This window comes from Nansenia antarctica (assembly GCF_963989245.1).
Source record: "Nansenia antarctica genome assembly, chromosome: 7".
Lineage (NCBI taxonomy): Eukaryota > Metazoa > Chordata > Actinopteri > Argentiniformes > Microstomatidae > Nansenia > Nansenia antarctica.
Genome location: NC_137677.1, coordinates 15,868,489 through 15,885,988, shown reverse-complemented (window position 1 = coordinate 15,885,988; position 17,500 = coordinate 15,868,489). Strand labels below are relative to the sequence as shown.

The 17,500-nt window shown below is 42.6% G+C and overlaps 1 protein-coding gene across 2 annotated transcripts in view; it reads right to left on the bottom strand.

Annotated features, from left to right (window-relative positions):
- The window catches only part of exoc2 (exocyst complex component 2), a 54,386-nt gene that overhangs the window by 3,930 nt on the left and 32,956 nt on the right, over window positions 1-17,500 (bottom strand). For both annotated transcript variants that reach the window (XM_080536328.1, XM_080536329.1), the window contains 12 exons: window positions 14,459-14,578; window positions 13,665-13,789; window positions 13,478-13,546; window positions 11,819-11,976; window positions 11,532-11,653; window positions 10,690-10,751; window positions 10,368-10,448; window positions 10,065-10,124; window positions 7,106-7,167; window positions 6,912-6,978; window positions 4,260-4,376; window positions 3,473-3,614 (listed from right to left, as the gene is read on the bottom strand). In XM_080536328.1, the coding sequence (XP_080392454.1) occupies window positions 3,473-3,614; window positions 4,260-4,376; window positions 6,912-6,978; window positions 7,106-7,167; window positions 10,065-10,124; window positions 10,368-10,448; window positions 10,690-10,751; window positions 11,532-11,653; window positions 11,819-11,976; window positions 13,478-13,546; window positions 13,665-13,789; window positions 14,459-14,578 (1,185 nt within the window). The remainder of the gene's footprint in view (window positions 1-3,472; window positions 3,615-4,259; window positions 4,377-6,911; window positions 6,979-7,105; window positions 7,168-10,064; window positions 10,125-10,367; window positions 10,449-10,689; window positions 10,752-11,531; window positions 11,654-11,818; window positions 11,977-13,477; window positions 13,547-13,664; window positions 13,790-14,458; window positions 14,579-17,500) is intronic.

Sequence of the window (17,500 nt, the reverse complement as noted above, 5' to 3'; positions counted from 1 at the left end):
TGTCCTTGGGTAAGACACTGAACCCCTGATTGCTCCCAATGAGCAGGCCAGCGCCTTGCATGGTAGCTTGCCACTACTGGTGTGTGAATGGGTGAATGAGAGGCCGTTGTAAAGCGCTTTGGAATAAGGCGCTATATAAGTGTACTCCATTTACCATTTACCATGTGCTTTAGCCTAAGTAAAGCTGACTTCCATTAGCGACTAATTATATAATTTATATTAGTCGCTAATGTATTTTTTTCATCAACTGAATAATGTGCTGTGTGCCTGTGTCTATAGCCTATTGCTCTGTTGCTGGCATGGATGGTTGCTGGCTGAGAGCTGAGGCTCGTGTGCTGAGCTTGTGTGCTTCTTGTCTTGGTATGCCAGCAGCACGCATGCTCCATCAGCAGAGACCTGCCCGGGGCTTTTGCTAATGCTTTCTTCTCACAATGTCCGAGACAAGAGGGAATACTAAGCACATGCTGTGGGCAGACAGACACAAATGTTGACAAGGAACTAGTGTACACCAGTGTTTCCTCTATATGCATTTATTGGTGGCGGGCCGCCACGAATGAATTTCCTCCGCCACTAATTGATTCAGTCCACTAAGTGCACGATTTCAAAAAAAAATAAGAACATTTAAAAAAATCCACCTCTGAACATTTTAGCTGATTAAAATATATCTGATCCTAGATCAGCGCTATAATGGATGTTGACTAAAAGTGCACCTAAATCCACGCCCATCTCTCTCTAACCGCTGATCCAAAATCAGATTAATGACATTAAACATTCAGTTGATGACGTGACACAAGGGCTACTCCTGATTGGTCTAAATGTGAACCATCTAAAAGATACAAAAAGCTGATCTAGCTAGCTAGGTGCACAAATAAGATATCACGTTAAATAACTTCGAAAAATTCAACGAAAACAGCGACAGATGGATGGATTTTTCAAGAAAAAATATGAGCCCAGACACTTCAAAGATTTTTGCAATTAATGTTTTTAATTCTAAGGCATTTATCAATAATTTACTGTCAGTACCATTTGATGTTTTGATGTGTTTTAATATTCAGGACTAATGATGACCTCTTACAGTTTTTTTATGACTTTTTACGTGTTTTCTGCAATTAATGTTTTTAATTGTTCATGTTTATTCTACGGCATTTAACCCTGTCCCTGCACTGGATGACACAGTCATCCAAGGTCAAGACAAGACTATCACTTGGATGATTTACATCCTCTGCCTTCATCCTCTCCCCTCTCTTTGGATGCATCGGAATACTGCAGTAGAGCCCTCAAAATCTTTTAAAACTTTTTAAACTTGCTATTAACTGATAACTAATTAATTTGTGCTGTTGTTTTTAAAGTTGTTCATCAAATTTGATGTAAAGAAGAGTCTAACAAAAAAAATAAACAAGAGAACCATTCCCTTTACCTGGTAGGAGCTTCACTGTCCCATTACTTACACAGGCCACTGTAACCTGGCCCAATGTTCACCTGTAACCTGACAATACTGACACACCTACAGTATATATCCTGACAATACTGACACACCTACAGTATGTAACCTGACCCACTGCACACCTATAACCTGGTAATACTGACACACCTACAGTATGTAACCTGACCCACTGCACACCTATAACCTGACAATACTGACACACCTACAGTATATAATACAGTGTTTCCTCTATATGCATTTATTGGTGGCGGGCCGCCACGAGTGAATTTCCTCCGCCACTAATTGATTCAGTCCACTAAGTGCACGATTTCTCCAAAAATAATAATAAAATAAATAAATAAAATCCACCTCTGAACATTTTAGCTGATTAAAATATATCTGATCCTAGATCAGCGCTATAATGGATGTTGACTAAAAGTGCACCTAAATCCACGCCCATCTCTCTCTAACCGCTGATCCAAAATCAGATTAATGACATTAAACATTCAGTTGACGACGTGACACAAGGGCTACTCCTGATTGGTCTAAATGTGAACCATCTAAAAGATACAAAAAGCTGATCTAGCTAGCTAGGTGCACAAATAAGATATCACGTTAAATAACTTCGAAAAATTAAATGAAAACAGCGACAGATGGATGGATTTTTCAAGAAAAAAGATGTCCCAGACACTTCAAACATTGCTGAAGCTAGCAGTGGCTATGAGCGATCCGAAACTGCATGGCAAAGGAGCTAGTTGGTGGATCAGCTAACAACGTTTATGGCGGGCGAGTTCATCGAGGCTGTTCGCACCTGCACCAAATATGTCCCAATTTGTGCACTCGAAACAGCCTCTCAGAGTATCAGTGGCAGTTGCAGTCCAGGACTTAACGGGTTTGGGTGTCGTATTGCAGGATTTAAGTTTCTGTCTATATTTCGGGACGAGGAGCAGCATGGCATGGTCGGACCTTCCCAGCGGTGCCCTCGGGAACGAACGGTAAGCCTCGTTGATTGTAACGTAGCAGTGGTCTAGTATGATAGCTCCTCTGCTGGGGCATGACACCTGTTGTTTGTAATTGGGAAGTTCGGTGTGCAGGTTGGTGTGATTAAAATCGCCGAGCACAATAACTGCTGCGTCGGGATTAGAGTTTTCCACAGAGGAGATGTAGGTAATACTTGGGACATTGCAATTGAAATTGCGTTCTAAGTAAAACACACACACACACGCAAATATTGACAGTAGAGCTTGGCTTGATAGTGTATATCCCCACTGTGCTGGGTCGCCTCCACACCTGGCACCACAGGGGCCCGTTAATAAGACTGCTGTCTGTGGATTAGTTCGAAAAATGTTTGGCCCATACAACGTTGTAGTTGTTTAGTACAAATGGGTCTATAGCAGCTAGGTAACATTAGTCCTGTATCAGAGTTGTGTTGTTGGGTCTTGTACAGTTGCTCAAAATGCAGATAAGAGAAAGTATAGGCTAATATCAAACAACAATCCTAGAGATGACTAACTCAAACGTACGCATAACTAAATAAAAGCAGGCCAACTAACGACAGCTACACGCCCTCAACTGGGAACATAAAGGATAAATGAATTTTGCAATCGAACGTGTCCTATAGCGACAGCTGGTCGTGCAAATCAGGTTCTGGGAAGAATTTTTTTTTGTTGTTGTTTGTTTTTTGCCATCCTCCCTCTAGTTTTGGTTGAAATTAGGTCGTTGTTTTGAGCGCGCGTGCACGCGAAAAATCACGGACAGGGCTCTCCGCCACTAATGTAAAAATTCCTGGAGGAAACACTGTACACATTTCGTTGAAGCATGAGTGACACAAGTTGCTGCTATCGAATGAACTGGGTGGCGTCAGACTTCAATGTGTACCCCCCCCCCCCCCCCCTAACCCAATACCTGTATGGGAGAGGTGTTCTCTAAAGTATCCAGTATAGATGTCTATGTAAGTGTGTGCATAGAGGAGGCTACCTGTAGTTATAGTATAACCATAGAAATAGAATGAACATCCTATGATAAATGACGATGTGTAGTATTCTGTACCTGTAGGTGCCTGGCAGTCCCTCCAGTCAAAGTAACCAGCATAGATTCCTGGTTCCAGGGAGCCAACGATGGGGTCAGACTTCCTCTCGATGTACGCATCAAACAGCTTCTCATCCAGCTCACGCACTGCTTCCACACTCACCTGGGAACAGATGAGAGACGTGCCATTAGAAACACTGTACATCTGACCAGACTACAGCCACACAGACATAGATAGGTGAGGGTAATATGACAGATGTCCTACCAGGCATTTTCACTATAGTGCTTTGAAATATCCAGTGATTTCTATTGGTAGTTACATAGTCACACAAGATGAGGTGCAGAGAGTGGAACACAATTACAATGAACTGCACACACACTGGCAGTGGACCAACTACTGACTCAGTCAAAGACCATGTTTCGAGAAAACACCAAACCATTCACCATTTTGCCAAGCAAAAACTGTACCAGAGTGATTCAGTATTTAGTCAACTTGAAAATAGACTATATATGCAAATGAGTGTGTTTGTTGGCATATGAATGTGTGTGTGTGTGAGAGAGAGAGAGTGAGAATGTTGAGAGCTGCCCTTTGACCTTTTAAAAGGAAAGAGAGTCATCTCTCTGCTCAGAAGAGTCTTTTCTCAGCAAGTCTTTGGTGACTAATAATCATTTTAACAAAACAGCAAACAGCAGAAACAGCAGAGTCAAACATGTCTACAGTTTGAGAAGTGAGCATGCAAGTGTGTGTGTGTGTGTGTGTGTGTGTGTGTGTGTGTGTGTGTGTGTGAGAGTTGAGGACTCCACTCACCCGTGTGATCTTCTCTGTCCCAGTGAAGCCGTGTTTCTCAAAGTGCTCAGCCAGGTTGAGGAAGGTGTGCTTCTCCAGGTAATGACAATTACTGAGGATGATCAGCAAACGCTGCTCCTACACATGCACATGCACACACAACATTGGAATAGGTCATCTAAAAATGGGAGAAAAAACACACGGTTCCTGGGGGAATAAAATTACAAAAATATCTCTGTTCCCCACAAAACAAGAAATCCAAAACCATTTAAATGGAAATGATCAGAGTTTGAACACAGCGCCCAGTGAGACCCAATTGGCGACGTAGCAAAGACACTGAAAACAAGCTGAATGGCTTGTTGAATCGCATGTTTTCTGAAATATGCAGCCCACAAACATTTGAATTGCTTTATTTCAGTTTCTGTGTTAGTAGGGTCATCAGAGGGTCATCAGAGACCCAAATGTAGAGCACACGTTTTTCATAATATGAGACCTTTAAAAAACGTCCATCAAAGCAGACGCCATTGTTTTCAGTTGGCGCAGTTCATGTTGGGAGTTATTAGAGCGTGACACATGAAAGGCCCTGATTGACAGCCAGTGTGATTGACAGCCAGTGTGTTGGATAACAAAGTCTGACAGGAAAAATGTATGGCTTTCTTGTGAGATGAAGATGTTGTAGCTTTTTGGTGCTATACTGCTCCATGGAGTGACAAACTCAAAGTTTCCGATACATAAAAACGTATCTGACATATTTATGGAAATATCCTTACAATTGATTGGCTGATTGTTAAAAGTATATCTGTACTGTAGCAGTGTTGTATATATAAAGTATATCTGTCCTGTAGCAGTGTTGTATATATAAAGTATATCTGTCCTGTAGCAGTGCTGTAGTCATATTCAGTGATGTGCATTCGCTCTTCACAGGGCTTTGGAGTTGAATTTATTTAAAGAGATGATTTGGTGTGAGATCTAATAGCTTGTGACTCTGAGCCCATATGAGGTGTCTCATTAGCTTGGAAGTAGGCAAAACATATTTACAATAGCAAATGTTTTAATGCTGATTCAAATTCAAATTACATTTACAATTTCCAACTAAACGCTTTCTTTTCAACTCAATGTTGATACCAGGATTGTAGCATTTTGCCTGCAGATTCATTTTTTATTCCCTGCATCTCTTTTTTCTTGTTTTCTCCCTGAAGAAATCAAACAGGCCCAATCCCTACAAATATTTAAAACTAAGCTAAAAACCTTCATGTTTTGTAGCAGTTATGATTAAGCACTAACACTCCATGGGCCGGTTTCACAGACAAGGCTTAAGCCTAGTCCTGGACTAAATCACACTTTCAATGTAAAATCTCCATTGAAGAAGCTTTTTAGTCCAGGATTAGGCTTAAGCCTTGTCTGTGAAACTGGCCCTATATCTTTTTATCCATTAACCATTATCTTATTATACGTTTTATCTATATACTTCTCATATCTGCAGCAGTTATGAGTTTAAACTGAAACATGATGAATGGGCATCGGGCAGGATAGCGGGTGAATACAGATGCAGTATGGAAGGTGTCATTTACACTGCGGTCTCACACGCCGTATCACGCAAGGTAGAGGTTGAACACAGACGCAGTGCCTGCAATCTCACACGCCATTTCGGGAAAGATAGCAGTTGAATACAGTTGCAGTAATAACACTTTTATCTATATCTTTTTATTAATTGTCTTATTATCTTGTTAAATGTTTATCTATTTATTTTCTATATATATATATATATCTTCTTGTAATTTGTATTTTCCTACCATCCTCCTCTTGCTGTATTTTTGAATGCTATATGTAAAACACTTTGAATTGCCCCTGTTGTATGAAATATACAATATACTATACAAATAAACTTGCCTTGCCTTTTCTTCAATTCAATGGGTTCTGATTTTATGTAATTTCCCAAAAAATTCAAATTAATTCTTGAATTATTAATACATATTTTACGAGTAGTATAGTCGTTTGTCAAATTTTATTTTGCATGAATATGAATACAGGTGTGCCTTGAGATTTTGGCTTCTCCTTTGGTTCTGGTTTGAAAACCAGTGCTGTAGTGTATCTTCAGACTATCTTCAGACTATCGCTCTATGCCAACCCTTCATGGGTCAACCAGGTCAGCCTCTCTCCAACACCCCCCTGTGTTGTTCAGTGAACATGTTGCTCTATGTACGGAGGTCCATGAGTGGCACAGAGACTGGGGACACTACAGGTTTGAACTCGAGGCAGCTTCCCTCAATATAGCCATGCTCTCTCACCCCTGCTAGCGATTACAGCTCAGGGGAAACCCCTTACAGTACCCTGCTCTATTTCTCTTTACCAGAAACACCCTACATACTCCTCTTCCTCCTCCTCCTCCTCCCCTACACTCAGGCCCGTTCACTCTCATCTCAGAGTATTTACAGGAAATGAGGACGTGTCTGCTTCCTGTCCACAACCAGGAAATAGCATGATAACAGAGAGGTGGTTTGCCTGTGAATGAGACACACACATGTGCATGTGGGGGTGTGAGACTGATGGAGAGATGGAGAGAAAGAGAGAGTGAAAGAGCACCCACATTCATTGACATTGACAGTCCTCTGGTGTGGGATCGAGTTTTAAAATATGAATCTTAGATTGAGACAATCAGAGTTCCGTTCTCACCAGTGAGGGGCGGAAGTCCTCCTGAACTCCACTGAACAGGTCAGGAGAGGCCAGGTCCACTGACATACTGAGAACAGACAGAGATGACAGGTTAGCGCGCACGCACACGCACACGCGCACACGCACACACACACACACACACACACACACACACACACACACACACACACACACACGTAGAAGGAAGCACTCACTGAGACGAGTCCATGTCACTGTCTGTCTTGGTGCTCAGCTGCTCCAAGCAGGTGATGAATACCTGAGATGAACACAGATGCATGGTCATGGTCATGGTCATGGTCATGGTCATGGTCATGGTCAGTCACTCTGAAGAACATCACCACATGTGGCATTTAACATTCACGCAGAACACTGCACTCTACTGTAGTCACAAACTTTAAAGGTGCAATGCATACTGTAATACTCATTTCTAATGCCCATTTCTAATGCCCCCTTTCAGGTGCCCTCAACATCCTAGTTCTACTAGACCTGAGCGCAGCCTTCGACACAGCGTCTCACTCCATCCTCCTTCAAAGGCTGCGCCAACTGGGTGTTGAGGGCACCGCCCTGGACTGGCTCACCTCCTACCTCACCAACAGACATCAGTTCATCTCCCTCTCCGGTCACACCTCCTCCTCCTCCTCCTCCTCTGTCACACAGGGGGTCCCACAAGGCTCAGTCCTCGGCCCCCTGCTCTTCCTCTGCTACACACTCCCCCTCGGTCACATCATCCGCCAATTCAACCTGGACTTCCACTGCTACGCCGATGACACCCAGATTTACATCACCACAAACTCCACCCAGAACCCACCCCTCACTCACATCTGTTACGCGCAGGGCTTGACGCTTACCTTTTCCCCAGGTAGCACTGTGCTACCATGTTGAAAAATTTAGTAGCACACCAAGAATTTCAGTAGCACAATGAAAATTGCGCAATTTTCGTCAACAACGACAACAAATTATCATAATCATAAAATATCAAAATGATCATAACCGGCTCTTGGCCGTAATAAAAATGGAGACTCACACAATGTAAAGGGGAAGTAAGAATATTAATTTCAGTTGGCCCACGGTTCGGTATGAACCTCGGTTTTTGGGTCACAGTCCGTTTTTTTTTTTTTAAATGCTACTATTTATTTACAAACTGTTACTTTATTTTGCTTATACTTATGGAACTTTAACATTTAGACACATTCCAGAATATGACTGGTAAATTGTATAATATAAATATATATAAACAAAAAACACTTTCAAATGTAAAAAAAATACATAAACACTTTCAAATGTGACTTGCTGTTGACTGGAACTACGGATCATAAGCTTTCAAATGATGTGTCATACATTGAAATCCGAAAAAAGATGAAGTTAGAGTCATTTGAATGTTGTTAGACGTCAGGCACATATAGGGTTAACCTCTTTGTAATGAAACCGGAAGCAAACGCTGCTAGCAGCTAGCAGCTAACAAAACACAGCGCTACGAACTATGAGAGCTGTATCCCATATACCCATTATGCGCATTTTAAGCGCATATAGGACTCGCGTGAAGCATTTCTGCGACACGTGTTTCTGTTCACAGTTTTTATTCCCTCATCGCTTATACACATAAGTTTGACTGCGCATGACAGTTCAGCAGCCTTTTAGTCGCACTGGTGCGATTGAATGTATTTCCAAGTCGCACAGAAATATATTCACTCGCAAATGCGACCAAAACAGTCGCACTGTCGAGCCCTGGTTACGGTCTCCTCCCTCCACTGCTGTCTTGTTCTGATTGTGTTGCAGGATGGCAGTGGGGAGAGGAGGCCTGATTGGCTGATGTAGCACACCTGTGCCTATTTAGGTTGTGCATTAGGGATCAGTCCCCCTCTCTCTCTCTCCATACAGGTTATGCTTTTTTTGACTCCTTTGTTAGTGGCAACGTTTTGTTCCTTTGTTTACACCTTACAACATTCCACATTACAGATCACTCACCCACACCCTACACAACTGATAAACTGACTATCACATCCCATTTCTAAATTACTTTTTGTTTTAGTTATTAATAAAATAATCATTTATCTTTACCCTCGACTTATTTTGTCACTTACTCTGAGTAAGAGTAAGAGTTAGTGACACATCGAAAACTGCATTTCAGCAATAAAAACCTGGCTCACACACAACTTCCTCAAACTCAACAGTGAAAAGACCGAAGTCATCCTCATCGGCACCAAATCCACCCTCAATAAAACCGGACCCATCACACTCACCATTGACGACACTACCATCACCCCCTCCCCCCTGGCTCGCAACCTCGACTTCATTCTGGACCCCACCCTCTCATTTGATCCCCACGTCAGCTCTATTGTCAAGACCTCCTACTTCCACCTCCGCAACATTGCAAAAATCAGACACTGCCTCTCCCCGCCCGCTGCTGAATCCCTCATCCACGCCTTCATCTCCTCCCGCCTTGACTACTGCAACTCCCTACTCACCGGCATCACCTCCCGCTCCCTCCATAGACTCCAGATGGTCCAAAACTCTGCTGCACGCCGCCTTTCAAACACCCGCTCCCGTGACCACATCACTCCTGTCCTCCACTCTCTCCACTGGCTCCCCATCAAAGAACGCATCCAATTCAAAGTCCTCATCCTCACATACAAAGCCCTCCATAGCCTGCCCCCCCCTTACCTGACTGACCTCCTTCTCCCCCACCGCCCTACCCGTACCCTCCGATCCTCATCCATTGTTCCCCTCACTGTCCCACCCTCAAAACTCAAAGGCTTCGGTCACCGTGCCTTTTCACGAGCTGCACCCCGCCTCTGGAACTCTCTCCCTCAACCACTCAGAGACTCACCCTCACTCCTCACTTTTAAATCCCACCTCAAAACCTACCTGTTCTCCCATGCCTACAGCCTCCCCTACCCCTAGCCATCTCCCCCATCCCTGCCACCCCCCTGATATGCATACAGCCTCCCCTACCCCTAACCACCTCCCCTGTCCCTACCCGCCCCCCCCCCCCTCCCCGTTCGCTGACTCTGTGTTCCATGTTGCTTGTTGTTTTTGTGTTTTCCGTGTCTCCTATATTGTCAGCGTCTTTGAGCCTCGGAAAAGCGCTATATAAATCCATGAATTATTATTATTATTATTATTATTATTATTAATGTGTAGGACTGTAGCTACCTTCATGATGTCCACACACAGCTCTGAGGCCTGGTCCTGAGCCGGCTCCAGCTGGAGGATCTGAGGGGAAGGCAGGGGAGGGGGACACTCAACAACTTCAACACACTATTCCTCTTATACTGGATCATTACACATGTCACCCACTACCACACCTACAGCTCATGGACAATTTCATAATACTGAGAAATAATAACAGATAGATACAGTATATAATGGAGGTGAATGTGTTTGTAAGCATGTGTGTGTGTGTGTGTGTGCGTGCGTGTGTGTGTGTGTGTGTGTGTGTGTGTGTGTGTTCCTTACATTGACCTCCCCAGGTTTGGTATCCATAGGCTCTTTGAGTGACTGTAGCATCTGCACCATGCACTGCTCAAACTGGGCCGGCTAGACACAACACAATACATGGTTCAGACACACCATGTCATCACCTTATGGAGGAAAGGGAAGCTGTCTGGAGTTCATCGGTAGTCATCTTAAAGTTCAATGGTAGTCATCTTAAAGTTCAATGGTAGTCATCTTAAAGTTCAATGATAGTCATCTTAAAGAAATCTTAGGTCATGAAATTCAATATACTGTACATTTTCTGTAATTCAAGATGTATTTTGGACATGGTAAACCTGCTCACCAGACTGGTAATTCCTTCATTGTCGACGACCCAGTCTTCCTTCTCTGCAAGTCTTATAACGTCTGAAAAAAATAAACGAAACATGAACCAATGTCACACTGCTAATTGACCAGGCAGGTGTGTGTTTGCACCTTGAGATGATTTGTAGAACCGTGCGGGACAACATACTAACGGTTAATGGTGTTGAATGGCCAGGCGTTGTGGGCAGGCCTTAGGGGGCCTGGCCCGACCAATTGTACCTACTTGCCTCTCCACATAAAATAAATGGTGTTTATAAAAGAAGGATGGTTTCCTCCTGCTCACAGTCCTACACAGGTATGTGGATCACAGGCTAGAAAGGTTCGTAGGCTACACCACTCCAAAGCAGAGGCAAAAAATATTTATGATGTAGGCCCCTGTTAATTGCTTATAAAATGTGCATTACGTTATTTTTAGCTTACACATTGTAATCCTAATTGTAACCCTCCATGGAAACCCCTCAATGATTCATTGTGTCGTCGGCCCTGTTGTATGGGACATTTGTCTGGGCTAAAAAAAAGTAGGCCTAGTAGTCCTAGGGTCGTAACAGGCCACACTATTACTAGAATAGAGAGTTGTACAGAGGGAGGCCGCGGCCAACACTTAACTGTTACTATCAACTTGAGTTACGTAGATCAATGACTATTGTCATATATTGACCAACAACATTTAACCACAAGCCTGTCCCGCTGAAAATAAACACTTTCTCTTTCAGAACCTGGAGCCATTGTACAGTATCATTGAGACTATTTGACAACCGTTTTCCCTTCCCCAACCATCCCCATTCTCTCCCACACCTTCCCTTCCCCTCCCAGTCCTCTCACCCTCTGCAGTGTGGTGGAGGGTCACCAGCAGGCAGTGCACTCTCAGGTCCAGCAGGAGATCCTGAATCACCTGCAGGAGATCATTAGGGATCTCCAGAGCAGCAAGTGCCTCGTGGCTCACCCTGAGAGAGAGAGAGAGAGAGGGAGAGATATATTGATATAGAGCACGAGAGATAGAGGGGGGAGGGTGATTAGATCGATACATGTACTATCTATACTAATACATATCTAGAGTGTGAATACATACATTGAAACACATATTGATGAGCACACGGATGAGTTCGTACCTGACAGTGTGTATGACTTGAGTGAGCCAGGGTCCTGTGAGCTCACTCTTCCCCTCCCAGCCCCCGTAGAATCTGACATCCAGCTCTGACAGAGTGGAGGGGAGGAGAGCCCCGCGAACCAGCTTCACCAGGCGATGAGTTACCTCCTCGATCATTTTCTACAGATATAGACGCACATCCTAAAGTCAGACAAGGCCATGACAAAGCACGATATACCACTACATCGTACTAGGGGGTGTAGCGGTTCACAAACATGTCGGTTCAGTACATACCGTGGTTTTTAAGTCACGGTTTGGTACGTTTTCGATACAGCAGGGTAAAAATGCACAAAACATATATAAAATGTGTTATTATTATTAAACAGTGGCTTACTGAACAGTGTTCTCGACAACAGAGGATGGTCCGCTGCTATAAAAACACCTATGTCGTTTGTTATTGCTTTGGCCTGGTCTGTATGTGTGGGAGCTGGGTTTGCACTTTGCAGTTTGCAGTTTGTTTTTAGTTTTTTCCTGTGATGTTCACATTCGGGTGATGTCTCAAATGAGTGAGCAAGTTCAACATACAGCCAACCGCACACCCAATCACAGTTGAACAATGCTGGCATATAGCTTTGTTGCGATCCACCTGTCTTTGTCCATCGTCATTGTAGGTAACTGAGAAACCGTAATGTTCCCAAACAGGACACTTACAGGATGCTGGAGGAACATCAAGCTCTAGTTTATCTGTGTTCGCCATAACAACTGCTAAACTACTGACAATCTCTCTGTGGTGTGTGTGCGCATGCGTACACACACCGTGGGTAAAAGAACACTGCATTTTCGGTACGAATATGTGGACCGTTACACCCCTACGTACAATAAGAACATTGTTTTTTACATGTTTTATACTGTTGTCACCACTTGGCAAACATCTGGATGTCACAACACAACAAACGTTAAACTAATACATTCAGGAGAGGAGAAAAACTGAAAGAAAACTGAAAAGATGACAAAAGACTGAAGAGAACATGACTTACTTTAAAGACTGAAGGTAACATGACTTACTTTAAAGACTGAAGGTAACATGACTTACTTTAAAGACTGAAGGTAACATGACTTACTTTAAAGACTGAAGGTAACATGACTTACTTTAAAGACTGAAGGTAACATGACTTACTTTAAAGACTGAAGATAACATGACTTACTTTAAAGACTGAAGATAACATGACTTACTTTAAAGACTGAAGGTAACATGACTTACTTTAAAGACTGAAGGTAACATGACTTACTTTAAAGACTGAAGGTAACATGACTTACTTTAAAGACTGAAGGTAACATGACTTACTTTAAAGACTGAAGGTAACATGACTTACTTTAAAGACTGAAGGTAACATGACTTACTTTAAAGACTGAAGGTAACATGACTTACTTTAAAGACTGAAGGTAACATGACTTACTTTAAAGACTGAAGGTAACATGACTTACTTTAAAGACGGAAGATAACATGACCTACTTTAAAGACGGAATATAACATGACTTACTTTAAAGACTGAAGATAACATGACTTATTTTAAAGACTGAAGGTAACATGACTTACTTTAAAGACTGAAGATAACATGACTTACTTTAAAGACTGAAGATCACATGACTTACTTTAAAGACTGAAGATAACATGACTTACTTTAAAGTCATTTTGTTTCTGTCTGGCGTTCTTCTTCGATTTCTCCACCTGGCCAGATTTTTCACCAGTCTGTAAAAAACAACAACAGTCTGAAATAGAACATTGTGAGAGATACGCTAGTGAACATACAGACTGCTGGCTCATAGAACCTATGTTGTGTTCTGTGTGTTGGATGTACATACTGTACCTCACTGAAGAGGCTCCCATTGACGTAGGAGATCCACAGCTTCCAGAAGTTGGGCAGCTGACCAATCACCACGTCTGACAGCTTCTCTACAAACTGCACCTGCTGGGGGGTTTCATAGCGCCAGGCTGGGACACACACACAGACAGTCACAACACGACAGACAGGTTAAACCCAATAAGAGACTAACAGACACTCATAAGCCATGTTTACACTGCTGATCTGCCATAGAAAAGCCATCACAGTGCGGTTATTATTATAAATACATTCATTTACACAGACATTCAATTTCGGCTACTTAAGATGGCATACTGTCTTTCCACACAAAAACTATCAGTGGGAAACAAATGTATCTTCCGTGCACACACTGAAGCTGATGCTGCCAGTAGTTGAGACCGCAACAGAGACTGCTTTCTGTGCCGCCATTATGTTGGTGTGAAGATGGCTTTCGCACCAAAAGTGCTGATAGGTGACAGAATGCGATCGGACCATCATTTAGTTGGCCTTCAAATAACTAACTAATCACTATGCTTTTTTCAATTTAAAATACTGTATACAATTATTGCAACCAAAAGAATGCTCACCATATGGGGCATTGAATAATCGCCACTATGCAGATTTTGTCGTGAGGAAAGTAATAGAACATCTGTTTTGGTATTGTCTGACTTTTGGTCTAAGGTTCAGGAATGGCTGGCAAAAAAACAATATTCATCTAAAAATAACCTGACAAAAAGCGCTATTGGGTGACTTAGTATCTGACGAACAATCATTAATCAGTATGTTGTGGTGTCACTCACTGCTGGGGCGGGGTGCACGCAGGCTGCCCCCCCTCTTCAGAGACGCTGTGTGGCTGATCCTGCTGAGGGCCGATGGGCGGGGCTCCCCCTCCAGATCCAGAGCTATGGCCCCTACTCCCACTGAGGGAGGGAGGGAGAGGGAGAGAGGGAGTGTGAACCCACAGAGACACATACTTCAGATATTAAATAAACCTTTTTCATAACTCCACATTCCTCAATAATCTCAGCAGGCTTTCACACCAAACAACCCTCCCTCGCTCCTCTCCTCCTTTCTTTATTTGTCTTTTGATCCATCTCTTTCTTGGCTAGTGGTTGAGAGAATGCCCCGTTGTTTCAGAGGGAGGAGAGAGGGCACTGGGTTTGTGCGGAGTAAAGGTGAACTGGGTTTAGTTTGTCCAAACTGGGCACAGTGACATCCAGGGATCTGGGTCAGATTACTCTGGTCTGATCAGGCTGGTGTTCTCCACTAGATGGAGATAGAGAGCTACGTAGCTGTGGCGGCCAGCAAGTGACACTCTTATCCCGCAAATGTATCAGGGTCCACAATGTCCCTAACTCCTGTGGGTCACTAGTAGAGCTGAGCAAACAGCAGTGGAGGGGTGAAAGTTCACACTAACTGAAAGTGAAAGCTTAAATTCAAACTTAAATGAAAACTGAAACTCAAGGTAAAGTACACTCTCTGGTGGCGTAAACACAACGCCTACGGGTCATTATTGTAAACGCAGTAAGAAAGAAGAAAAAAGTTCCGTTTGTTTCCAAAATAGATGACACACACATACACACTCAAAGAGCACGCTGGTTAGTCACAAACACATGTGTACTGATGTACAGTATATTTGGCACTGAGAGCTTTGAGAAATCCCCTCCAGCTGAAGGGCAAGTGCTGAGCAGAAAACTCTAAGGTGAGTCAGGATTACCACCAGTAAAGAGACTAGACACAGTATGATTACCACCAGTAAAGAGACCAGACACAGTATGATTACCACCAGTAAAGAGACCAGACACAGTATGATTACCACCAGTAAAGAGACACAGACACACACACACACACACACACACACACACACACACACACACACACACACACACACACACACACTTGACTATGACTCTCAGTATCCCCCCCCCACCCTGGGATACTATGGCAATGACAATACTATGATGGCTGCACATCCCTGGTTAATGTGATCACTCTAACGACCTTTGCACTACTGATGTTTACAATACTACCTTTTCACATATTGTATATTGCACATGTCTCTTGATATAGCTTCTTTATACTTCTGCACATAGATACTGTACATAAGCTACCACACTGTACATAGCTCATAACCCCTAACTAAAGTGATGTTTACAATACTACCTCATACTCTACCCTTACTGTATTATTTATAATAATGAATAATTTAATTTTGCCATTTAGCAGACGCTTTTATCCAAAGCGACTTACAATTACGAATTACAGGGACATTCCCCCTGGAGTAACTGAGGGCTAAGTGCCTTACCCAAGGGCACACTAGTAGTGGTGTGGTTTCAGGCGGGATTTGAACTCACAACCTTCCGATCACAAGTCCAACTCACTATCCACTAGACCACCACTACCCCATTTATATCAAGTTCTTATCACTATTTGCATTTTTGGTTAGATGCTAAACTGCATTTCGTTGTAGAGTACTTGTACTCTGCGATAACAATAAAGTTTAATCTAATCTAATCTAATCTAGAGCAGGGGTTCTCAAACGTATTACTCAAAAGTCTGCATCAGATTTTTATTCAAGGTCAGAGGTCCGGAATGATTGGTGATAACAAAATAATTGTGTTTAATCAACTCACTTATAACTTTTAAGCAACAAGAAAGTCAAAATACATTCAAGCCTAGTGGGAGAAATGGCATTGTTTGCCGGCAATCAGTTGCTTGAACCTAGGCACAAAAAGGTGTGAAAGTCAGGTGGAGGCACTGAACCAATTGTTCATTGGTCAAGCTGCTGCGAAGTGAGCTTTTCACCACATTTATTGTGGAGAATGCAGACTCATACCGATATGTGGAACCGAACCTGGTGAGCACAAAGCTGGCCACTTTCTGGAGGTTGGGAGAATTTGCTGCCGTAACTTGTCCAGAGCATCACATGGTCACATTTCACTCAAAGCCACAGGTCAATCAGTTCAGTCTGCAGAGATGCAGCGTTTGCCCATGGGAAGATGCTCTTGGCCTCTCTTGAAAACCCCTCAACATTCTTCACCAGAAATGGAGATCCAATTTGCCTCGGGCAATATTAACGCATATTTGTCTGTCCACTCCTTTTTGAATACTCTGTGTACTTGGTCAACTTTTCTTTTCGTCACCTCATTGGCGCCGGTTCTGTGAAGATTTCTGATCACAGTATTACATAAAAATCGAAATAATTCAAAATACGGTAATAACTATGCATTCACTAGATTTCCATTTAAAATCAATAGGCTAGTAAAATAACAATAAACATAAAATAGGCTGTTATATATAAAAGTAGGCTAATAAAAATTATCATTTAATTTCAATGACGTATTAAGGCCTGTGAACTGCCTGGTTTTGGCTACAGTAAACTACAGCGCTGCTAATCATTCTCTTAAACGTTCGGAGAAAATGAATAAAAACGAAGAAAATGTAAACTACAAAAAACTCATTAAACATTAAATCCTAAACACACATACATATGTATCAGTGGAGCCAGTGGAAAGTTATTTTCATCTAACTCCCTCCGACATGTTTTGACAGGTGTCAAGATTTGACAACAACCACTCATTGTAAACGACTAGCTGGCGCAAACTCTTCCAAGTTTAGGATACCAAGCTAACGTAAATACCGCTAACAAACTACAGACTACATTATGCTACAATGCCTAACGGAACACTTAATAGAAAACATACATTACTGACAAACTGTATAAATACTTATGGGACATTTACCCCCCTGAAAGAATAAAAGGAAAATACAGTAGTTGTCCTCAGTGGCTTTCCTGTTTCATTTATGTAAGTGGGCAATTACATATAAATATCCGATTTGCG